The sequence below is a fragment of the Macrobrachium rosenbergii genome, chromosome 43 (assembly GCF_040412425.1).
Source record: "Macrobrachium rosenbergii isolate ZJJX-2024 chromosome 43, ASM4041242v1, whole genome shotgun sequence".
Classification (NCBI taxonomy): Eukaryota; Metazoa; Arthropoda; class Malacostraca; order Decapoda; family Palaemonidae; genus Macrobrachium; species Macrobrachium rosenbergii.
In genome coordinates this window covers 50,142,173-50,166,992 of record NC_089783.1, presented here as the reverse complement: position 1 = coordinate 50,166,992, position 24,820 = coordinate 50,142,173, and the positions used below count along the sequence as shown (strand labels likewise).

General features: G+C 36.7%; 3 protein-coding genes across 3 annotated transcripts in view; 1 reads left to right on the top strand and 2 right to left on the bottom strand.

Moving 5' to 3' along the window:
- Slh (sec1 family domain containing Slh) overlaps positions 1 to 10,441 on the bottom strand; it is a 29,924-nt gene extending 19,483 nt beyond the window's left edge. The window contains exons 1-6 of the mRNA XM_067087178.1: positions 10,322 to 10,441; positions 7,484 to 7,646; positions 7,031 to 7,244; positions 5,219 to 5,306; positions 3,220 to 3,309; positions 1,353 to 1,503 (exon numbers count right to left, since the gene is read on the bottom strand). Coding sequence (XP_066943279.1) covers positions 1,353 to 1,503; positions 3,220 to 3,309; positions 5,219 to 5,306; positions 7,031 to 7,244; positions 7,484 to 7,646; positions 10,322 to 10,352 — 737 coding nt within the window. The 5' untranslated portion in view covers positions 10,353 to 10,441. The remainder of the gene's footprint in view (positions 1 to 1,352; positions 1,504 to 3,219; positions 3,310 to 5,218; positions 5,307 to 7,030; positions 7,245 to 7,483; positions 7,647 to 10,321) is intronic.
- Positions 10,442 to 12,224: 1,783 nt separating this feature from the next.
- Positions 12,225 to 21,339, top strand: LOC136828881 (pyrimidodiazepine synthase-like). The gene is made up of 6 exons (XM_067087175.1): positions 12,225 to 12,544; positions 16,260 to 16,365; positions 16,797 to 17,016; positions 18,383 to 18,536; positions 19,825 to 19,922; positions 20,162 to 21,339. The coding sequence occupies exons 1-6, from the start codon at positions 12,361 to 12,363 to the stop codon at positions 20,285 to 20,287; spliced, it is 888 nt and encodes a 295-aa protein (XP_066943276.1). The 5' UTR covers positions 12,225 to 12,360; the 3' UTR covers positions 20,288 to 21,339.
- A 2,329-nt stretch (positions 21,340 to 23,668) lies between these two features.
- On the bottom strand, positions 23,669 to 24,820 carry LOC136829070 (synaptonemal complex protein 1-like). The gene has a single exon (XM_067087452.1). It carries the CDS (start codon positions 24,818 to 24,820, stop codon positions 23,669 to 23,671), a length of 1,152 nt encoding a protein of 383 aa, XP_066943553.1.

Below are 24,820 nucleotides of genomic sequence, written 5' to 3'. Positions count from 1 at the left end.
AATCCCACGAATGCCTGGCTCTCCTCCTGCTTTTATTGAGCCACTCACTACAACGGTTAGTCCTGGGACTTTCCCATTTTTTCACTGTTACAAGGACCCTTTTGATCTCTTGAGCTGTTATGATGTCTATTAGTCCATCTGTTTGTGCGAACATCCTCCTGTACATATCAATTTTGCCATTCAGGTTTTAAAAATGCTGTTGCATCCATTACAGTATCTATTTTAAACTTTAATTTTTCTATTTTCATCTTTTACATATGTTCCATCTTTCCATATCACTATTGATGGATTTCGTGTTATATTCTCCTTGGCACTAAGATCATACTGTGCTCAGTAGCACAGCACTGCCAAGCATGCAGGTCCTAGACATCTTTTATTTTTCTCGTTTGATTTTCATTGCATATGTTGCTTGTCATACTAGAAAAGAGGCTGTAAAACTATGCTATAAGGTCATCATCATAATCATCACCTCCAAAGGCATGTGATGCAAAGGGTTTCAATAAAATTCTGCCCGTCATGTCTTTCCTGTGCTTTGTCTTTCATGAATCTCCACTCATCTCCAGCCTCCCTCCTCATAGCTCTTATCCAGGTAGGTATAGTTCTTCCAAGTCCTCTGGTGTTCACAGAAGCCTAGCTGACATTATTACTGCCACACTAAAGTTAAAAATAAATAATTAAGTCAACAGTGTATCTAGATTTAATACAGCATAGCTTCTTGAAGGTGACCATTGAGAGGCTTTTGCAATTCAAAGTTGAAATACATCTGCAGTTCTAGAAACATATCTGAGAAGGACTGATTTAACAAGAAATAACATCAATCTGATGGAGCAGAAGTATTGAGATAAGGCAGCAAATTTGGATATAATAAAGCATGCTACATGAAACCAATCAAAGTTACAAATAAAAAATTTACATCAATTTTGAATTACCCATCACTGATTTCACTACTGAGAGTCATGCCCTACATTCTTCCATAGTCCATCACAGCATATGACACTAGAAGCTCTGAGCATAAGCCAACAAAGCATTATTATTATTATTCAGTAGATGAAATCTATTCATACAGAGCAATCCCACAAGGGCCATGACTTGAAATTCAAGTTTCCAAAGAATATGGTGCTCATTAGGAAGAAGCAGGAAGAAGTAAAGGGAAAATAAGGGAACTCAAAGTTATTCTATTTTAACAGGGCAAAAGTATGAGAGCTGTTACTTTGCATTTCTTTACCTGGAAAGCTGAAATTCTAAGACGCACAAATGAACTTTTGTATAAGGTTCAGCAAAAATAAAACAATGGTTAATTGTTTACCAACAATATCCGAATTAAAATACTTGACCACCCAAAATGACCTTACCTGAGTTGTCCAGCAGCAAATGAATCTGTACTGAAACCAGTGAAAAATGAATTTCTTGTATCACGCAAGTTCTCTCTTAATTTCTTGTCTAATCTTTCACCAACACTTTCGGCTGCATTCCCTCTTTGACAACGGATAATTGGAACCTGACCTGTCAGAGACAAACTTCAATATATACATATGTAGTTAAAATGTAAAAAAATAATTAAATTACAAGTCTGAGTTCAAAGTTGTAAAAAACACTTAAAACATCATGTAAATAAAATAAACATTTACTGTATATATACTATCATGAGAGACAATGTAGGCAGGTGACATCATCATTTCCTAAAAACACATAACATAAGCTACCAGTTAAGATAACACATAAACCATTTTCTGTGGTAATCATCAGTGCTCAAAATCTCTTTTCAAGAGTTTTGCTTTATTGACTGGAGAATCTGTGCTGCTATTTTTGGCTGCTAGGTCATCTATGGAGACACCCTTCGTTGCAGTTACTTCCGGCATACATTCCTTTGTTTATTCCTTATTGCTGCTCTTATTCATTTACTTATTTTTTATTATCTCTGCCAAGGAGGTTGTGTTCTATTTCAGCTTGTCTCAATTACACTACGTGTCAAAATTTTGAGAGCAGAGATCACACTTTGCCCAATGTGGCTGTACCCCAGGAGCTCTAAGAGGAAAGCCCTCCGTCATGATAACACGCACTAGCCAGGTCATTACTGAAGTTGCAAGTGAGTTACAAACTGTAGCCCTCACTACTGGCACTTTTACCTTGCAGGAGAATGTAAATAGCTGGAAATGCTTGTGTTCTTCAATGCTGGATCAAAACAGACATTGTTCACCAAAGTATTATATTGTCAAGGAGCTAGGACTCAAGATGGCTGGGCAGGTACAAATGGGACTAGCCACCTCTAACTGACCAGACCTCACAAGATACCTTGCTGGTAAGGGACTGTTTTTTACAGTCTTACAGAAATTGAATAATTCCCCTGGCCACCCAGAATCTCCATGAGTTCTACACCAAAAGTGTTGAAGTCATCTGTTTGACCCTTACAATAATATGTCTCTACTCCAACCTCCAGATCAGGGAATAATAAAGGTGTTAAAGGTCACCACATTAGCTACTCTATGAAGAATTGTTCAGGCTATGGAAAATGATTCACAAAAGAAAACATAGTGAAGATACAAAAACTTTATAAATATCATTCAAGCCATGAAAGCTATAAGCCTGAGACAACACACTCAACCTAAACAACACTTTATTTAAAAGGTAGATCCTATACCACCCAAACTGAGTTAGCTAAAAGTGACTTGACAGAGCTGACCCAAGAAGAAGAAGAATCCTGACCTCTCCTTTACAAAATTAAGAAACCATTCTTGGACAATACCTTAATTTTGTAAAGGAGAGGTCAGAATTCTTCTTCTTCTTGGGTTAGCTTTGTCAAGTCACTTTTTGTTAACTCAGTTTTAGTGGTACTGGTTAAAGGGCCTTATCTTTAGATACTTTCCCACTGACTTTCTTTGCTATTGTCACAATTTATTACATTATTTCTTTGATAGAATCTACCTTTTCAATAAAGTGTTGTTCAGGTTGCATCTCTAAAAGCTTCAAAGTTAATGTTTTATTAAAAAGATAAAGGTGTAAATGTCACCACTGCTGTAGTAACTTGCCTCAATCCAGGCAAGCTAGAGGTAATGTCTTTTGCCTGACACATGACTGACTGAATATAAAAAAAACATCGTGTAATCTTGCTAAATTCAAATGAATTTTTCTGTACTCCAAAAACATCTTATAATTTATTAACACTAAACTTCCACGTTGTGTCAAATCATTTACCACAAGAATCTTGTAAATAACTCTTACCTAAATTCACGAAAACAGAGAAGAGGCTATCTACAATGGAGTCCATGATGAGATCAATGTCTGAATCCTTCACATCACCACGATTTATTGCTGAAACAAGATAAAGTACGTTAAAATGAATAGCTATACCTAAATATACTTGCAATTCTCTTTAGATTTCTATTAATAATTAATACAATTCTTCTACCAAACTTCTAAGCTTTAGAAACAAAATTTATTGAAAGCAGTTACAGTATATGATATTCTGATTACATAGATGCTGGTTTTACATATACTGTTACTTCACTAAAGGTAGCATAAATCAAAGTCACCTGTGACAATATTTGCCAGCAAGCATTATTAAAGTGAGGCAATGGTGTGTTGCATCAAATATACTGTGCACAAAGTCAAATATAACTCTGTATTCTAAAATGCAAATTCCTTATTTTACTTAAGCTATACTACTTTGCACAGAGTGATTATAGAAGTTTCATCAATAAGAGAATCTTGAGTTTTCCAATTAGGTAAGAATCCATTTTTAGAGGTAGACTTTTACTTAATAAATCAAAAATATATCTGATGCCTCAGTAAGACGAAGCAAAAGAAAGGAAGTAAAAAAGATGCAGTCCGGAGTGTAAAGATTAGTATGATGTACGAGTGGTGTACGATACAAAGTACCCTGACAGGAAATGCTCAGGATTTCAGTGTTTAAATGGAGTAAGATATTTTCTCCTGTATGGGGACTCTTTTTGTTATCTTGTTGACATGACAGACTGAAGATGCAATTGGGTGGACACTAAGAAAAAGTGGCAACAGCCAGGCTAAAGTGAAGATGATACATGGGCCAAAGGCAAGTACGAAAACTTTGTAAGATTTTTGCTTTTATATGAAGCAGGGAAATAAACACTGAAAGAACACAGAGATAAAATTGTGAAAAAGAGTAAATACAAAATGTTGAGATGCATGGCTGGAGCGCTTTGAGAAGACTGTCATAAATGAGTAAGTTACTAAGATAAAGATGTGGTGTTCAGTGACTGTTCAACAGACTGAAAGAGTTTGGCACGAGATAAAAAAAAAAAGTGAGGAAGGCAACCCGGGAAGTGACAGAAGAGGAAGTAGTAAGATGCAAGCCAGCTGGAATGTCCAGAAAATCATGGAGAGAGTGTAAAGAAAAGGATGGACCACATTTAAATTGAGGCAGCAGGTGCATAAAGTAGAACAGAACAGAAAGAACTCATCAGATGTCTCAAACAGTGAAGTTAAAACTTGAAGTCATCAGATGTCTCAAACAGTGAAGTTAAAACTTGAAGTAAGAAATGTGAATATAATGACAATGGCAAGGAGCAGATACTAGGGTAACCAATATGAAGGGTTGGAAAGTGGAGACTACAAAACTTATGCTTACATAACTATAGAGGTTGAAGGCAGTCATAGCTATATAGTACTCTTGTTCAAGTGGATTTGTTACCATCATTAAAAATTAGTTTAAACAGACACTGAGTCAGATTTCTGGACCCAATGGCTTGCCTAAAAGGATTTGCTCTAAAAAGGTGGAAAATGAAGCTAGGGGATGTTAAGGAAGTTAAACAGGCAAAGAAAAAGAGAGCCAAGCGTTGATTCTGAGGATGTGAGGAGGAAATTTGGGAGAAAAAATTCAAATGGGCAAAGCAGTAGTGAAGTCCTACCCAAGCCAAGATTCACTTTGCTTAACACAACATTAAAGATACCTAAAGAGACTCTGATAACATACAAGAGCAGTGAAGCTCATACACAATATTTCATTATGATGAAAAAAACAGAGCATAAAATGACTGCACCATTATACCATGTGAGACAAACTTAACACAATGCAGACTGTTGTAATCTGAGCAACTACTGAGGAATAGTAACAAGATGAAAAAAGCAGCAATCAAAAGAATAAAAACATGGAAAATGACCTTTAAAAATAAATGGATGCTAATAGCCATCCATGCACAGAATTCCAAAACATTTAGGCCACCAGTTATTCACTACTACTTACCATAATATGAGAGTGTCTCTGATCCTTGATGTTTTAATGTGAACATGTCATCTTCCAAACAGATGAAATTTACATACTGATCATAAACCTGCAAAAAGAAATCCACCTTAATGAGTTTTCTGCAGGGTACATTACTGATATATTTTTTACACACACTAATTTTTCATACTAACTCATCAATGGCCACATTCACTGTCTTCGAATATCTCTTGACTCAAAGTTTTTGTCTAACAGGAATGGACCACCTGGAACCTTATATATCCACTAATCACGTTCCTCACATTTCACATACCAGTAATCTGGAAATGAGAATGCAAGGCCTTTATGGCAAAGAGGAAAGAGCTCACTTTACGACTGATGAGTTTGTATGAAAAAACTAGTTTTGTGTTATAAAACTAGTTTGTTTCATTACAACCCCATTACTCATTATTTATATTGGACCACAAATTAGCTGGAAAGGCAGAGTTGCCAGCTGACTGTTTTAGCATACACCTGCAGCATCAACGAATGCACTTTGAGAATGTTAGGAGTCAAAGACCAAAGCTCTGATATCTGAGATAGATGTTGAAAGGTAAGGATGAAACCCTTTAGAGTGTAAAGCAAGGCACTTGTAGTTGGTATTTTCTAGCCTCCAAATGCTACATCAGAACCAGTGGGAAAAAGGCAGGGGATCACAACTGTAATTGGAAAGAACAACAAGTCATCTGATGTTGAGTCTGATTCCATGTGAAAATCTCTCACTTCTCAAATGCCCAAAAACAATTCAGAGAAGAGGATGCAGCAAGGATCTCAGATTGAAGAAGTTAACAATTGCAGATAGAGAGGAGTAGACATACAGAAGTGTGACTTAATTAGCAACCATCACGTCAAAAACTCCAATGAACAAAATCTTTAAAGATTACATAACCAAAAGAGAATTATATCTCACTTGCAGACATTTTCACCTACTGGAAAAACATTCTTTCTTAACACAGTCATGAGGTTGTAATTATGACAATGGTTTGCAATTAATATGAATACAGTACAGTCTTCTTCACTTTTTTCTAAACAGATCGTTCTGAAAGTGTATGGTAGGCAGATAGTTTGAACAAAGCTAAATCATATAAGCTTTAATAACTACAATAATATGTTGCTCATATGTTTAGTGTCACTCCATGAAAAAAACTAGTGAAAAAAACCAGTATGAAGCAAAAATAACAGTAGATATATGGAGTTTTCAGTAACATTAATAGTCCCGGTTGCTCACGACGTTCGAGGTTACGACGCTTTTCAAATATATTCATCAGAAATTATTTCCTGGCTTACGACGCATGTGTTCACTCCCGGAAGAAATATGGCCCCAAAACGGCAGAATAATCATAATTTGAAGGTTTTTTGATGTAAAACTCAATAATAAACCAGTTTACATCGTTTTCAATGCACCCAGAAAAAGTAAGGTTTTCTTATGATTTTTGACGAGACGATTTTGGACGATTTTTTCAGTAACGGAACCCCGTCGTAAAACTGCCTGTATTAGGAAAATTATTCATAAAAGGACATAAATATTATGAAGACTCTTACTATTTAAAAGCCCTAGTAAAAATACAAGTATAATACAGTACTTGGATTAAATCTTCATCAATGCAACACACACTTTTCAAGTGACTACATTTGGCAAGAAATTTGCATTTTCTCCAAACTAGCATTTTTCTGATACATAAATATTCAGGTTAAAGTCCCTAACCTTATTAACTGTATTTAAGTAATCTATTTTCTACATACAGCACATAAAATAAATAAAGATCACTGAAAGAAAGTTCCTCTCAAAATTACCTTTTTAATACTAGCCTGGCAGCCTGCTTGCAAGGCCGCAAGAGCTAAGTCCTCCATTTTCTGACGACTTATTGGAGAGATGAAATTGAGGAAATATGAAGAATAGAGTCCCTCAGCAAAATCCTGACCAATGCGAGTCAAATTTTCTTCAGTTGGCTGACAAAAGTAAATTGCTGGGACATCTGGCACCTCCCCTCGTTCACTGTGCAGCAACCTGGAGTGAACCACAACAATTATTTCCAATGGCAAATGTCAGCTATTGTAAATAAAAACAATGTTCTCACAAGAAAAAATAAATAAAACTATTGTACTATAATACATAGAAAAAATAAGATGTTCCAAAAGTAAATGATAATGCATATTTTATTTCAGTTGCAATGTTTTATCACTATATGCAATAAATATCAAGATTAAATTGCTGCTCCATGCAGTCACAAAAAACCAACAACTTACATGTGCAAAGTGACACCCATTTCTCTTAGATCCTTAACGGATAAAAGAGGAGAAATAATGTCCTGACCATGCTTGTCATAGATGAGAACAGAGAATGTGGTTTCACTGCCAACATTAGAAGCCCCTACAGCACTATTCAGGTTGATCATACGTCGCAGTGATGCTAAGGGAAGAATAATAATAATAACATTCAGTTCCTTAATATTGATAAAAGACAAAATTCTATTAAAAATATGGAAATTTTAAGCATAATTTCAATACTACATGTGCTAACTGGAAATGAGACTAGTATTGAAGAACTAAAATTCATGTCCAAGCCACAAATGGCAAAGCACTGCTGAGTAGTAAAATGTTTTCATGGCATATTCAGCATGTTACAAAAATGTTCTTCTAGTGGACAAAATTACATCCCATGACCATACACTAACTTTGAGTGGCTACAACTCTTCACTTACTATGAACTGAAATTCTTTCATTAAGGCCTTATTCAAAACCAGCAAAGTAAAATTTTCTTTGTACAGGTACTATATTTACAAATGAAAATGTTAACTGTGGTTCAATGAAAACTCAAACTTTTGGACATATACTGTTATTACCCTGTAAATTGAAAATTATTTCAAACCTTTTTTTTTCTCAAAAACAGCTGAGCTGCCACCATTGGTCATATGGAAAAGGTGTCTAAGGACTTGTGAGCAACATCCCTAAGGTAAAATAAAGTGAAGTAGTCTGGCATTGCCAGACACTCATCCTCATTACCTGAAAAACTATAAAAATTCCTCTGAAAGACTATGAAAGGGCAATACCCAGGGCTTTGCGAGATCTCGCCCAGTTGGCTTGATCCACCACTTTCTGACAAAATTCTGCTTTACAAGAGAGTCAGGGTTGTAGATCCTAACCTTGCAGAATGAATGACGGGGTTCCGTTCTTCTTGTCGTAACCCGAAAAAAATCGTTGAAAATCGTCAAAAATCAACGAAAAACTTTTAAATTGAAAACGATGTAAACTGCATTATTATTGAGTTTTACATAAAAAAACCTTCAAATTATGATTATTCTGCTGTTTTGGGGCCATATTTCTTCCATTTACACACCGTCGTAACCCCAGAACATCCATCGGGAAATAATTTCTGATGAATATATTTGAAAAGCATTTGTTAAACCGGGGACTTTGGGCATAAAGCAGCTACACACCCTCTCACATCCATCCACTTTGTTGCTTACATTCATGAAGCAACAATAAAACTAACACCATACATACCTAAATATGAAAAAGCTTCAACTCTACAGTCAGAGAGCAGCACACACACACATCTGAACTTACAACAGCTGAAGAAAAAGAGCTGGTATGTGGTACTTAAGTAGGGGATTCTCCCCATTTGCCTACCTACCATCCATTCACCACCTCAATACCCAGTTTTAAGTTCATTTCCAGCTCTCACTGATAATACCCCACCATATAAGATGATGGTTTGTATTCCTTTATAAACAAACTTTACTTCTGACTGCCTCGTTTTATAATTTTAGAGGGGTATGAAATGAGAGAGCATATAAATAGAATATAAATTACAAGATACACAATTAGAAAAATATGGACTAGGCTAGCCTACATATTATTTTCATAGAAAATCATTTGGGTTAATATATGGGAACTTTATTTTTGGATTTCTTAGCAACTTATTCATGTTAAAATATGGGAACTCCATTTGTGGCTAAGACAGAAAGAAATACATGTAATGTCAATGGTTGAATGAAGATGAATGCTGCTTTTTTCCTTGTGGAATGTAAGAGGTGGCCTGCCACATGGCAATAAATTTCCTGGTTAATGTAGCAAGGTTTTGTACATTTTTCAAGTTCCATTTGTTTTCTCAAAATCCAGCAGCACCTCATTGTGCATGTACAGTGAATAGTATTATTCAATTTCTTCACCAATATCATGAGGTTTTTATTTCCAAATTGTTTGTGAAGCCTGAAATGTTTGATACTCAGTGGATTTTCAATTTTTCATGTTCATTTCAATAACAAGTGCTGTGAAATGCCAAGGTGTAATTTCCACTTGAAATAACAAACCGCGACGTTTGGTTAGGTTAAATCAAGGTCCTTCGAATTTTAGGAAAGGCTTAATTTTTATTTCTATTAAACATAAAGAAATCATAAAATTTTGGATTATTTCTGTATTTCAAGCATAATCCACCACTGTTACTAGAGCTTTTCAACCAACATTGTTTTTTCCTCACTCAAAAGTCGAGATTTCAAATCACCACTAAAATGAGTAGGGGAGAGAAGAAACCCAAAAGTGTTGGATTGACACAATAATAAAGAAGGCAAAAAAATTGTACAAGACACAAACTAAGCAGCAGGGAAAATTTATGATTCGCGTTGAGAACGTATTAATATAAAAAATAAGATAATGTTAACCTAAACCCTAAATGTTCTACAGCCACTGTGGGGGATAATTTCTCCGGCAGACTGACTGCACTTCGTTAGCAAGACTCCAAGACGAAGGCCCAGACTTGGTAAGGGTTAGGCTAGACTGGGATAGCCTAAAAGAGGTTACGATTGGTAACAACAATGACTGGTATTGTACAACGAATTCTGGAGCTCTCTCTTTAACTGTACTGAACAGTTAGTGATAGGCTACGTCAGTCTTACTCAAGTTGCAATTGATTAATCTCAGGCAGTCTGCAGGCTAGAATGACCTACGCCTATATCTACGCCTAGCAACCTACGACTGGTCTAGATTCAGTGAAAGATTTTACCCAAAATAACTTTTGGTCCATTCTTGACCAGAACCGATAAATAATAATTATATAAATGAATACATTTTAGTTTTATATATTACCGATCTGTTTCTCCCTTAAGCTGACAGCCATTGTTTACGTGGATGACGCAAATGCTGAAATGTCACTTGACATTACGGATAGCGAATCTTCTTCTTACAAAGAACTTGAGAAGTTCGAAAATGAAGGGGTAATTCTATTTCACGGATGTTAATATTGTGTATATATACAGTATACAGTATATATATATATATATATATATATATATATATATATATATATATATATATTCTTATATAACTCACCTTACAAATGAAATGATGTTAGTGCAATATATACATCCAAGAACTGCTGAAATAAATGGTTTTAAAACGGCTTGCCGTTATCTTAGTAAGAGTAACAATATCGCCTCTGATGAGCTGCAGTGCAAATTAGACCCTATCTCCTTCACATCTTTAAACATCAGTATAGGATTACCAGAGTTTTGGAAATAATGTTTGTATGGTGTAAGCGGGTATATTGATTAATGCCTGTATTTATGCATTGACACCTATAAGCTTATGAATGCATTTTATATCTTTTACGTATATATATGCGTGCATTTTAAAGTATAGCATTGCCTGATTTTCATTTTGTTCTTTTATTATCATAAAATCTTGAGTTATCCATAAAACTCAGCCATATGAACTTCAATGCATGTTGATCGTTATTATTTTTGTTAATATTTTATGGTTCAGTTTCATTGTTTAAATGCCTATTTATTCAGTTCACACATATTTTTCCTCGTTCCACATATCTTTAATTTAACTTTGTTTTGACTGGGATCTGACTGTTCCATGGAGTTCTTCATTTTGTCTTTTATTTTATCAAATTTCTCCTTCTTTTGTACAGGAAAATTTTTTGACAATGAATGATGAAGACTGACTGTAAAAATGAATCGCCTTGGAAGGGGTTCCTGAGAATGTAAAACTGTTTCATGGAATTCTTCATTTTGTCTTTTATTTTTTTTTTTTCAATTTTCTCCTTCTTTTGTACAGAAATTTTTTTTGACAATGATAAAACTGAGTGTTGGCTGAAGATGGTAAGCCCTTCATTTCTAGTACCACTTTCATGCCATCTCTCCAGTTTTCTAAGCCTCTCTCTCCTACTCCCTCTCAACGCTCCTAAATTATACATTCCTTTTACTACGACTAAACTCTCACAAAACACCCTAATGCATCCTTTCACATATGCTAACCTTTTGACCACTTCTATGCATCTCATTATTTCTTACCCTTTCAAACCTTCTTGCTCTACATATACTGCATGAACAGTTTATGTCAGGAACTTCAACCATTCCTTTCATTCACACTTTACTCCCATAAAGAACTGGTAGCTCAACAATCCATTTATAAACTGCCCCTTAGTTTCCATAAATGATTCAAGTCTCGTCCCAATCTTTTGCACACAACGTGCTAGTTCCTTGCTTCACCTATTATGTATATCATCTTCTCTGTCATTCTACCATGATCCATTTATTTACACGCAAATTCCTATAAAAATTTACCGTAGAACCTTTGCGGATGCAAATTTGAAAAGGAAATATCAATTTTTATTTAACGATGATTTTTGCAGAAAATTATTTGGGATATTAGTTTCTTTTATTCGCGTACCGGCAACTGTTCATTTTATAGCATATTTATTTTACCTTTCTGACTTGATAGAATATTTAATATATATGAGTAAAAATGGCATGTAATGTATTCATATGGGTGCTGAATCCGGCACACGAATGGCTTTAGACGATAAACTCGCACGGGTTTGATAAAGGCAACGACATCTTTATACTGAATTAAAGTAGAAATAATTTTTCATTTATAATAAGAGATCGCGTATTTTTCGTGACAAATTAATTTACACAGGGTTATTGTATCTATATATTTGGAAACGTTCAAATCCCTCAAGGGAGAGCCGAACCAAAGATTCATTCCGTAATGAAATTGTTTGAAGTAAAGCCTTCACAAATGCAAAATAGTGCTTGATCATGATTAGCATCCAGCCTTCGTTTATCCACTGTTTTCAGTTACATACATAACTGGCAACTTTTATTGGCGCGGTACTTATGGACAGCACGAACGTTCAGTTTGGTTTTACCACAGGATTCGGTTTTCACGTCGTCAGACTCAAACGTCACGTCAGTCAGTCAGTGTGTTGCTGTCCAGGCATTGATCTACACTTCTGCGCGACGGCCTGCCGTATACAAACGCTTCTCACCGGCATCATGAGTTCTGAACATCTCTCTCTTGGTATGAATAACTGTTTGCCCAGCACTGGATAGGTAGCATTGTTAAAATGGTGCAGCTTGTAGTGTAAACAGGGTTGGACATTGTTTTATAACGAGACGAAGTATGGGTCTCCTTTCCCCTACCGTAGCTCTTCCACTCAATCTCTCGGCAGTGTTTTATAACGAGACGAAGTATGGGTCTCCTTTCCCCTACCGTAGCTCTTCCACTCAATCTCTCGGCAGCGTTTACTTGCATAACAAACAAGAATGTGTTTTGCGGTTACCGCCCATAGGTAAGCTGTGAGAGGGGTTGTCGGTTAGGTGAGGTTCATATACGTCATTTAATAGTGCTTGGTACTATTTAAAGAGTTGTCCATATCGTCAGTTTATGGTATTGAAGCCACATAAATGCAAAATGGACAATTTTTTCAAGTTTGCTTGGCTGTTGTTTCTTAGCATGATGACTGAGAGGCAGAGACAGAGATTTATACAAAATCAATAATATATATATATATATATATATATATATATATATATATATATATATATATATATATATATATATATATATAGTTGTATGTATATGATGGGGTTATGTATACTTTAAGTGTTGAATCATGGATGGATCTTATGTGTAGAGAACTTTCACAACAGTAGCTGTTTTCAGTGTCACCAACTCTATGTTGAACCCCCATACACATCGTGCCATGCATTGCTATCTCGAACTCACCTCCTCCTCGCTTCCTGGATGTTGAGGCCATAGCCCACTCCTTTTCTCCTTTTTCCTCGTAGGAGGTGGGGTTAGTGCACCTCTCGGGGTGCACTGTAGGCATTACTAAAGGTTCTTTGCAGTGTCCCTTCGACCCCCTCCATTCATATTAATTTTCTTTCATCTTGCTATCCACCTTCTCTTAACAATTATTTCATAGTACAACTGCGAGGTTTTCCTCCTGTTACACCTTTCAAACCTACCTATTTTCAATTTCCGTTCTAGGACTGAATGACCTCATAGGTTCCAGTGCTTGGCCTTTGGCCTAAACTCTATATTCCATTCCATTCCATTCCTTTCCTTTCTCTCCTTTGCAGAAAGGAGCAGGTCCCTGTGTTCCTTAGCAATGCACACGCGCATACATACCCACACATATATTTATGTAACTCGTATTGTATTTTTGATCGACGGATATAGTAACTGTCTCCAGTATTATGTTTTATTCTTCATTATTGTCTATATTTTCACATTGTGTTATTCCTCATCACTTTTATTGACTGTTTAAATGTCTACGTGTTGAAGGTAGTACGTTATATAGTCGGATTGCCTTCGTATATTAAGCTGGGGTTATATACATAAGCAAGTGAGACGGCCACTGCTCTTCACTGAAACCCTGCGGTGGTCTCCATGATAGGGCAGATGTTTTCCCATCTGCCAAAGGTTTGAGGGATTTCCCACAAGGTGGATCATCTGTTCATTCTCTCTGTTAAGAACGTGTAAGTGGTGGCTGAAGATTGTGAGTGATAATATGCCGTTTATCGTCTTGTTTCTTATTTAAAGGCCATAGTATACACTCTTTGATGGCAGATTATAATTGTTTAGTGTGGTTCCTTGTTATCACTAGAAATGACCTGTATTACACGTCGATGAAAATATGTAAACAAAGAGACAAAACATGAAAAAAGATCGAATTGAATTTTATCTTGGTAATGAAGATCTGTAGTGCATCGCATAAAGAAGCCTAGATAGAGATCAAAGCATCTCACGTCGTTTAGATTAAAAAGTGACACTGCTCTCTCTCTCTCTCATATATATATATATATATATATATATATATATATATATATATATATATATATATATATATATAATTTGCTGTATTATATCTAAAATATTATGTGGATTAGAAAACAGAATGATTGTGTGTGAAGTAGTGGACACTATCACTGGTGTTAAAACTCTATCTTGTATTCTTAAGGTTTTGTTATTTCAACAAAACCTTAAGACGGTTTCTTAAGTAGCACAGTCACGGTATATTTTTCATTGTGTCTAGATAAGCTGCCCTATTCACCATTATTGCTATAACTGTTGCTTCGAGAGAGAGAGAATTTAATTGCCATCCCAAACAAAGTAATTAAGAAAAATTTTGCACTTCATAGGCCTTGTGACAACAAAAGCTAATAGATTTTTATAAAGATTAAAAAAGATAGAACTGATTTGTCTTAAAGGTGGCTTACCTAACGAACCACAAGAAGCTTTCTTCCACCCAGCCGTGACATAATAAGTGTCCTAGAGATTATTCTTACGTCTTGCCTAGCTGATTAACACTTCGTTATTGTCGCACATTATATTTTGAATTTTAGAGAAAAATACTAAATATCAGAAACTGCGTAGGTTACTACGGGTAAGTTTTGTTTTTTCATCTTTGTTAACTAACACATTACACGATTCTGAAACGCTTCAAAAAGTATATCGGCATTCTTGTGGTTATCAAGAGCAATATTTTAAAATAATTCAAATATGGAATAAATGATTAGGCTTTTCCTTATGGTTTTTAATAATGATAATGGATAATATTTTTATTAAGAGTATTTATTTGCAAACTAGCTTTCTGGGGATTTCGCCATGACAACTCTCTCTCTCTCTCTCTCTCTCTCTCTCTCTCTCTCTCTCTCTCTCTCTCTCTCTCTCTCTCTCTCTCTCTCTCTCTCTATATATATATATATATATATATATATATATATATATATATATATATATATTTATATAGTATACATACAATATATATACATATATATATGGGTGTGTGTGTTTGTAACAGAGTGACAGCTAATATACTTGTATCATACGTTTATATGGAAGTGTCTGATAACAAAAAATGACATATGTGTTATTTTGTTAGTATCACAAAGAGGTTGAAGTACCCTATGTGTATTATCTGATAAAACTTCTGTTTTAATCGAGGGATGATATTTCAGTTCAGCAGGCATTTTTTGATGGCTCAACTTAATACCCGAGAAAACCATTGCTCATTGTTGCTGAATCAGCACCCCGTACAATTTTCAGTGGAAAGGGTTGTATACCGTCAGTGCACCTCACGGCGTGCACTGCAGGCATTAGTCATACTTAAGGTTCTTTGCAGCGTCCCTTCGGTCCCTAGCTGCAACCCCTTTCATTCCTTTTACTGTACCTCCATTCATATTCTCTTCCACCGTCCTTTCCACCTTATCCTAACAACTGTTTCAACATCATTTTCAGCGGTGAATAACCTCTTAGATCCCAGTGCTTGGTCTTTGGCCTAAATTTTATTTTCCAATTCCAGTTGGATATAATATTGCAAAGAATGGACGAACTCATGATTCATTTTATATTACATTTGGCATACAGCGTTCGACTCTCCAACCGGCCAATGAAGAATTAGAGGAATTTATTTCTGGTGACAGAAATTCATTTCTCGTCATAATGTAGTTCAGATTCCACAATAACCTGTAGGTCCCGTTGCTGGGTAACTAGTTGGTTCTTAGCCACGTAAAATAAATCTAATCCTTCGGGCCAGCCCTAGGAGAGCAGTTAATCAGCTCAGTGGTCTGGTTAAACTAAGATATACTTAACTCTGAAGGAATGAAATTAAATATACAAGCAACCGACATTAGACAAGTTCATGTACTTTTTGCCTGTATTTTTGGACCTGAAATGACAAATGGAAGGAAATCACTAGCAATTATTTGTCTGTCTGTTTATTTTCCAGGTTCCGCGTGCCCTCCCGAGACGCCGGGGCTCCTTCGATGCTACTGCATGAGGTTTTGTCCCTATTGCCAGCGCCTGCGCCTGGTACTCATTGCCAAAAATGTGAAGTGAGTACTTTTTCATGTGGAAATTTAGTTGCTTCCCATTTCTCTGTGCCTCCGTTCATATTCTCTTTCCTCCATCTTGCTTTTCACCCTCTCCTAACAGATGTTTTGCAGTGAAGCTGCGAGGTTTTCTTCCTGTTGCACTTTTAAATTTCCCTGTCAGCGCTGAATGACCCACCGTAGGTCCTAGCGCTTGGCTTTTGGCCTAAAATTTTATTTTCTAGTTCCAGTTATATACATCAACTGCCACACACTCCTTTAGTTAGGATTTCTTCTCTCCTAAGTATACTTACGAATAAGCTCTGAGACCATGTATTTATAACAAACAAGCCCCTCTCTACCGATTGTGTGTGTGTGTGTGTGTGTGTGAGAGAGAGAGAGAGAGAGAGAGAGAATGCGCATAACATTAACTTTTCACATTTGTTTCACCTCAGGCATGAAATCGTCAACATTCACCTGAACAAGAAGCCAGAATGGTTCGTGAAGAAGAACCCCCTGCAGAAGGTGCCAACTCTTGAGCTCGACGGGAAGCTCATGTTTGAGTCTCTGGTGGCCTGCGATTACCTGGACGAAGCTCATCCTGAGAATCCCCTGCACAGGAAGGACCCTTGGGATAAGGGACAAGACCGAATCTTCATGGAACTCTTTAATAAAGTAGGTGTGAAACTGAGTTTTTTTTTTTTTTTTTTTACTTTTCATCTTACCTTTTGCATATTAACGCCCCCCCCTCTCTCTCTCTCTCTCTCTCTCTCTCTCTCTCTCTCTCTCTCTCTCTCTCTCTCTCTCTCTCTCTCTCTCTCTCCATATATATATATATATATATATATATATATATATATATATATATATATATATATATATATATATATATATATATGTGTGTGTGTGTGTATTCACACCTTTTGCCTTGAAGAGGGTGTCTCCAGAGGGGGGTTACAATTCCATCTTTTAGCTAGTATTTAGGGACGAGGATATTAGCTCTGCCCCTTGCACTAGGGATGTTCAAGGGACTTATGTGCTAACATTTCATCCAATATTTCATCATCCTTTTGCCTGAGTGTGTGTACGTGTCCATGATTTAGTCCTGTAGCGGCTGGGAGACAATTGAGGAGATAGGGTAGGTTCAGACTAGACCAGACCGGACACAGGAAGTTAAGGTTTCAGTAAAACGAGTCTACAGTCAGCCGATCACGTGAAGCGTACTGGAACGCTCCTGTCCTTACGAACGAGTTGTGTTCCAAACGGCTGTTCACATCTTGATTTGTTCGTAAGTCCAACCTGATATACTCAGAGTCAATATGTACAGTACTGTTTGTTTTTCATACTAAAACACGGTACTGTAGTAGTACTGTACTGTATTTTATAGAGTATATTAGTAATACAAATGATATAAAAACCTAAACACATTAAGCAAATTGTGATAACAATACAGTAAAGTACAGTGTTCACTTGCGATCACGGTTGTTTGTATCTGAAAATTCGTAAGTTGAAAGTTCTTAAGTAGAGGAGCGTCCAACATATGAAGGTGTAGGTTTGTATGTTAGGAAAATACAAATTTTATTTTAATTTTTTAGATTTTCCTTTACGGAAAATAAAAGAAAAAGAGCGTATTAAGGTATGGAGAACACAAAACTAGAAAATTAAAAAATGAAAGCGTGGACGAAGGGTTGCTGTGATTCGGCCAAATTTTGTTTCAAGAAGGAATTTACTTCCGTACCTGAGGAGGGTTTTGAGTCTTACTTAAACATAGTTAAAGTCCATTGCTTTCATTTAAGGCCATATTTCCTCTACGTTGTATTCTAAGAATGGATGGGAAACACTTAAACTTGTTGGTAATTCACTGTCATATAATTTCTATGTACAATATTTATGTACCATGTATTTACCTTAGTTTTTTGCAGGTAAATATTTGACAAACCCCTTTACCTTGATCAGTTTTCAGATGATGGCAGAATAACATCGACCCTACTTTATTTATATGGCTGTCTCAGACGCCTAATTATATGACGTATTCTTGTAGGTGACATCACCAATGTACAGAGTTTACCGCAATCATGTCGACGGAGAGGAAGGGGAGAAGAAGAAGGCCTTTGAGGAGATCCAGGAAGGGTTAGATCTTTTCGAGGCGGAGCTGGGCAAGAGAGGGACTAAATACTTCGGTGGTGATAAACCTGGTACGTGACTTACTTATCTTCTCACAAAGAAACTCAACGTTAGTTTTAGGTACCCCTTAGCGGCGTAACGCTGTCAGTGTACCTCATGTGCGGTGCACTGTTGGCATTACTTAAGGTTCTTTGCAGCTTCCCTTCGGCCCCCTAGCTGCAAGCCCTTTCATTCCTTTTACTGTACCTCTGTTCATATTGTCTTTCTTCCATCTTACTTTCCACCCTCTCCTAAAAATTGATTCATAGTGCAACTGCTTTGAGGTTTTCCTTGTTACACCTTTCAGACCTTTTAACTCTCAATTTCCGTTTCACCGCTGAATGACCTCAAAGGTCCCGGCGCATCGCCTTTGGCCTAAATTCTATATTGTATTCTATCTATTCTATTAGTTTTAAGCAATCTGTGTTATTGACTTTGCTCAGAAAAAATGCTATAGGTGGGTTGATTGGTCGGTCCTAGAAAATGTGAGATGAAACTGTCTAAAATATATAGAGAGCTTGCAAATACAAAAAGACGAACTAGGCTAGGGGAGAAAAAATTAGTGGTAGTGCTCTTTTTTGCCTTCCTGTTTCTACGTTTTTACCTTCACTGCTCTGCTTTTGCCTTCCATGCTCTGCTTTAGCCTTCCCTGCTCTACTTTTGCCTTCACTATTCTACTTTTGCCTTCCATGCTCTCCTTTTGCCTTCCCTGCTCTGCTTTTACCTTCACTGCTCTATTTTTGCCTTGGCTGCTCTACTTTTACCTTCCCTGTTCTACTTTTGCCTTCCCTGCTCTCTTTTGCTTCCCCTGCTCTGCTTTTGCCTTCCCTGCTCTACTTTTGCCTTCACTGCTCTACTTTTGCCTTCGCCCTCGAAAACAAACCATGTCGGTTATGTTTATCTCTAATTTTAAAGAGCAGAGTAACTTCTTAACATTTTTATGAGTTTATCAATTCTTGACATATTTGCAAAGCTGGAACGCTTCAATTGCCTTTTATCTTTTGTCTCGAGGCAATACAAGTCTTTGTCAAAACGAATTTAAAGATTATTGTAAGACATATGATCAGTTTTTTGCTGGTTTTACAAGAAATACTGGTTTATCTTCATTACGACTTCATCACAATAATAGTTACTTTGTGGTCACATCACCCAGATATTCTGTCCAGATAAAATAATTTTTTTTATCAATTATATATATATATTATACATATGTATATGTATATATATTTATATATATAGATATATATATATATATATATATATATATGTGTGTGTGTGTGTGTGTGTATACATATACATATATCTTCTTCATACTTTTAGGAATGCTCGACTACATGATCTGGCCATGGGGTGAGAGACTTCCTGTCATAGAGATGATGGTAGGAAAGGAGCTCGAAAAATCTCGCTTCCAAAAGATGGTGAGTCTCTCTCTCTCTCTCTCTCTCTCTCTCTCTCTCTCTCTCCTAATTATCTCTTTTCTTTAATCTCTAATATGTTCGGTGTCCTGATCATTGGTGAATTTGACAGACTTCGTCACAGATGTAGTCTTCTTTGTGCCATTTCTGTAGTCTGCATTGTTTTATTATTATTATTATTATTATTATTATTATTATTATTATTATTATTATTATTATTATTATTATTATTACTTCAACAGAAAACATGGATGAACGACATGAAGGAAGACCCAGTGGTGAAAGCAACATTCATCCCTCCCGATGTCCACAAGAAGTTCCTCGAAGGTGCATTCTCAGGGAACCCCGATTATGACATGAAATTCTAAGTCTTTTTCCGTTGCGACATGGTAAAAGGAAAATAAAGGTGTAATTTTCATTCATGGATTGGGTAACGTCCTTTTATCACAGTTTAATTTCATTATTGGCATAAGATATATTATTGTTTTTTTTCTCTTCAAACAACCTAAACCCTCATTTTTCTTTTTTGTTGCAAATTTTTCATACAAAAACAAGTTCAATGTTTTGAAGAGTTCGGAATATGAGTGCCATATATGAAGACATTAAATAGATAGAAAATTTAAACTATACAAATGGACAGTCTTTTTGCGTACGTGTTTGTGCATGTGAAGCGCAGTACAATTGTATAAAAAGAACATTGAAAGAGGCTGGTTAAATGTGGGACACCGAGACAGCAAAAACGAATACTTAAAAGTGGGTGTGATGCATAATCAGGCAGTAAAAGCCTACGAATCTTTAAGATAAAAAAAAAAATTGTAAAATAAGAACCATTGTAGGTAACCAGTCGATAGTGAAATGTACTTCGTTAATCGCTAAAGTAGATGTCAGAGATAACAAAATATTTTAGCAAGAAAATAAATGTCATGACATTTTGGAGTAAACGAAGTAGGAGGGAAATGAAGAAAGTACATTTATTCCATGATATTCATAGTTGTGTTCGTTGATTCAGAACCGTTCTCTGGGTTTTAGGTTGAATTATTGAAGGGTTTTGGCATAAAGAAAAGGTATATGGATTGTTCGTGAAGTTCCAATACTTAAAAAGAGTTGTATACATTTATTTCATGGCGATTTACTCATCACTCGGCGGTGCAAGCTTCCTTTGTGCGATAATGTTCCATTCACTGATATTTTTCTGTTTGATTCCCCTTTTAGTGACATTTCTAAAAGTAAATATGTTGTAAATTATGAAAATAAAATGGAATTCTGAGATATATATATAAAGTGAAAATAGCTATATGCAGGTGCATAGATTGAATATAATAGCGTAGGCTATGTGATGACAATGTTAGCATTCAAACCAAGCATAGGATAATTGCCTGTATGAAGGTTATTAATGACAGTAAAACAGATTTTAGATTTTCGAATGAATTATGATTGAACCATTCATCTGCCTAGTAAACCTAAAGGTGCCCCTTATAGGAATTTTTACGAATTACTTTACTGATAGTGAGCGGTAGACTCAGATTCTGCTGGAGCTTCATACACTGGGTAAAATGACTAACATCTGTAGGAAGGTAAAAATAGTAGTATACTGTCTTCAATATAAAACACTATATATATATATATATATATATATATATATATATATATATATATATATATATATATATATATATATATATATATATATATAATATATATATATATGTAGGTTTGTATATATAGTGTGCAAAAAAAACTAATGCCAAAAACCAAGAACGAATTCTCCAGAAGAAATTAACCTATGTGCCCCGCTCCATTTATTTAAGCAGCGGAAGCGAAGAATTCCCCAGGAAATTATTCCCCCTTGACTGAAATTCCCCCCGGGACAAATTAGCCTAGGATTGATATCCCCCCGGGAATTATAGCCCAGGCTGTTTTTCCCCCGGGGGGAATTTTGGACCTAGGATATTTTTCCCCCTCTAGGCCATTTCTCCCCCCTACATTGCGGCTTGTTTAGTACAAACCCGTAGGGAATTTCCGCATAAACATAAACAAAAGACTGTAAATAACAAAGATAATGACCCCAAGAGGTAGTTTAGTCGTGATGATACTCTTATAACCGTAGTGGGGTTGGGGGAATCTTGGGCCAGAGGGGGGAATATTATCCTGGGACCAAATTCCCGCAGGGGGAAATATATCCTGGGCCATATTTGCCCCAGGGGGAAATACAGACCGTTACACCAGTTTTCACTCACCTTCCGACGTGGACTTAGTGATACACACACACATATATATATATATATATATATATATATATATATATATATATATATATATATATATATATATAATGATAAAATCCACGAAAGAAACGGAAACACTGGAGGGCTGCGAGCCCTTTCGACACTTACGTCCTTTACGTAGCAGACTGAAGAAATATAGAAGTAAGTTTACAAAGAAAGCTCATATAAATGACAGATGGGGATTATAAAGGAAACATATGTACCTGGAATCCAAGTACACATGTTTCTTTTATAATCCCCATCTGTCATTTATATGAGCTTTCTTTGTAAACTTACTTTTATATTTCTTCAGTCTGCTAAGTAAAGGGCGTAAGTGTCGAAAGGCCTCGCAGCACTCCAATGTTTCCGTTTCCTTCGTGGATTTTATCTTTATTTATATATTCATCACGTTCCATATTTTTGTGATTCACTTATACATATATATATATATATATATATATATATATATATATATATATATATATATATATATATATATATATATATATATATATTGTATATATATTTATGGGCCTTTAACGATCTCAAGCGATCTCACCCCTGGGGCATCCTCGCCAACAGAGCGTCGTTGAATGGGCGTTTATTTTTGCCAGGAGTGGACCCTTCCCCATTCTCAGCTCCATCAACTAGCCAAGAGAGATGGTATCCTCAGTCATATGACCATACATCATGAGACGCCTGCCAGTCAGTGGAGAACCTCCAGATCATTCCTCTGCGATCGACGGAAAACAGGTGATTTCTTGACAGTCCAAAATCCAGAAGCCAGGTCTCTGCTCAATGTTGGAAACGTGTGGTTCCTTGATGAAATCCATAATCCAATCAGTCCTCTGCTACAGACGGGAAGCTTCCAATCTCCAAATCGCACGACGTTGAATTCCAGCGACTCCTGACGGTGCGTGCCCTTCGATGGCTTTGTGCCCCTGCCACACTGGGATCAAATGTTTTGCATATATAATAGGCATTAAACTTACGGGTTTTTACGCCGCGCCAGAGGTTGCCACAGTAGTATATGCAAGTACTTGATCCAGTGTGCATTGCATAACCCATATTTTGCATATATAATAGGCATTAAACTTACGGGTTTTTACGCCGCGCCAGAGGTTGCCACAGTAGTATATGCAAGAATGGGATCCAATATGCAATGCACAACCCAGTTCACATATGAAGCAGGCATGAAACTTACGGGTTCTTACGCCGCGCCAGTGGTTGCCTTCCAAGCATATGTGATTGGGCATTGATACCCCATTCCCGGGGGTAATCATGTGGCAGGAGTCCATTCTTTGGGCACTTGCCGCCCGTCCCACCAGCCGCTGTAGTCTCTCCATCGCGCAGAGGTGCGTCCACAGCTGTATCCAGGAATGATGTCCATCACAAAACTCAGGTTCTTTCTGTTCCAACATCAGAGATGTCTTGTCTTCTTTCTTCTGCAAGCAAACCACCCGTCTTCCTAAAAATGCAGAGTCCTCAAGTGACAGAGTTTATCTTGTAGAGCTTTCTTACCATTTCAGATTCTTGCTCCAGTTTTCGGAGCCTGGCTGCAGATTCCAGCCTCATTTTCTGATGCACTTGTTCTGTACTGAGGGGCTTCTTAACTGGTGGAGTTTTAGCCATGGCGTTTGAGCGTTTCTTGGTGCCAGCTGGATGCTGTTCCAATTTCCTGAACTGATTGAGTCCTTCCTCGATGTTGTCCAGTTGTCGGTAGAGGGCTTTACAGTCGATCTGAGGTTTCCTCAGACATCGAGTTTTGTCCAGAGCCTTTTTCTTTCCATCTTTCCTTTCTGGTACAGACTGTTCTATCGGCATCATTTTAACCATATTCTTTTTTCCGTTGAACATTTCCTTTTCCTTACTTATCAGATCGCGTTCCTTGACTGTTTCATTGACCTTTTTTTCTTTAAGAACCTTGACTTCCGTTTCCAAGGATCTGATCTTCGCATCCTTGGCCAAGTTCTCTTCTTGCAATCTTTCCATTTCCACGATTGCCTCCAACTTCTCGAACTCCATCGTCTCCAACTCCTCCTTCGTCTCAGCCAGTTCGAATTCTAGTTGGACTATCCTTTTCGTCATTTCATTTAGCTTTCCATTCGCCTTTTCTGCTGCAACACTTTTACATTCTTTCAACAGACCGATGACCTCCTTTTGCTTGAGAGAGCATTCATTCTCCAGTCGGAGGATCTCTCTGTCCCTCAGCAGGCTCTGTTTTTTCAGGTCTTCAAGTTCGTTCTTTCTCTCTTCTGTTTCCATTTTACATTGCTCGAGCTGCTGCAAATTTTCTTCAGCCCTCTGTTTCTCGATAGTGAGAACTCCTAACTGGTCTTCTAAATCTTTAATTCTGAAGGTTTTATCGTCGTTCTCCTTCTGCTTTCTGTTTTCATCTCGAAGTCCCTCCAAGTCCTCGTTCAGCCTGTTCAGTTGGACTTGTGTCGCATGTCTGTCATTTTCCATTTCGTTCAGATGGCGATGATGCAGCGTCTCCTTCTCCATTTCGAGGACTGCAACCGTGCTTTCCAAAATAATTAGCTTGGAGTCTTTATCTTCGTTCTCCTTGATTAGTTTTTCCGTCTCTTTCGTCTTTTCCGATATTTCTTTTCTAAGCGTTTCCATCTGGGCAGGCAT

Bases quoted from the DNA above. Each gene is read 5' to 3' on its own strand.
- LOC136828881 (XM_067087175.1), top strand. From the start codon at position 12,361: ATGGACAGCACGAACGTTCAGTTTGGTTTTACCACAGGATTCGGTTTT. The intron at 12,545-16,259 runs GTATGAATAACT...TTTATTTTCCAG, and splicing joins TTCTGAACATCTCTCTCTTG to GTTCCGCGTGCCCTCCCGAG. The intron at 19,923-20,161 runs GTGAGTCTCTCT...TTACTTCAACAG, and splicing joins AATCTCGCTTCCAAAAGATG to AAAACATGGATGAACGACAT.
- LOC136829070 (XM_067087452.1), bottom strand. From the start codon at position 24,820: ATGCCTGCCCAGATGGAAACGCTTAGAAAAGAAATATCGGAAAAGACG.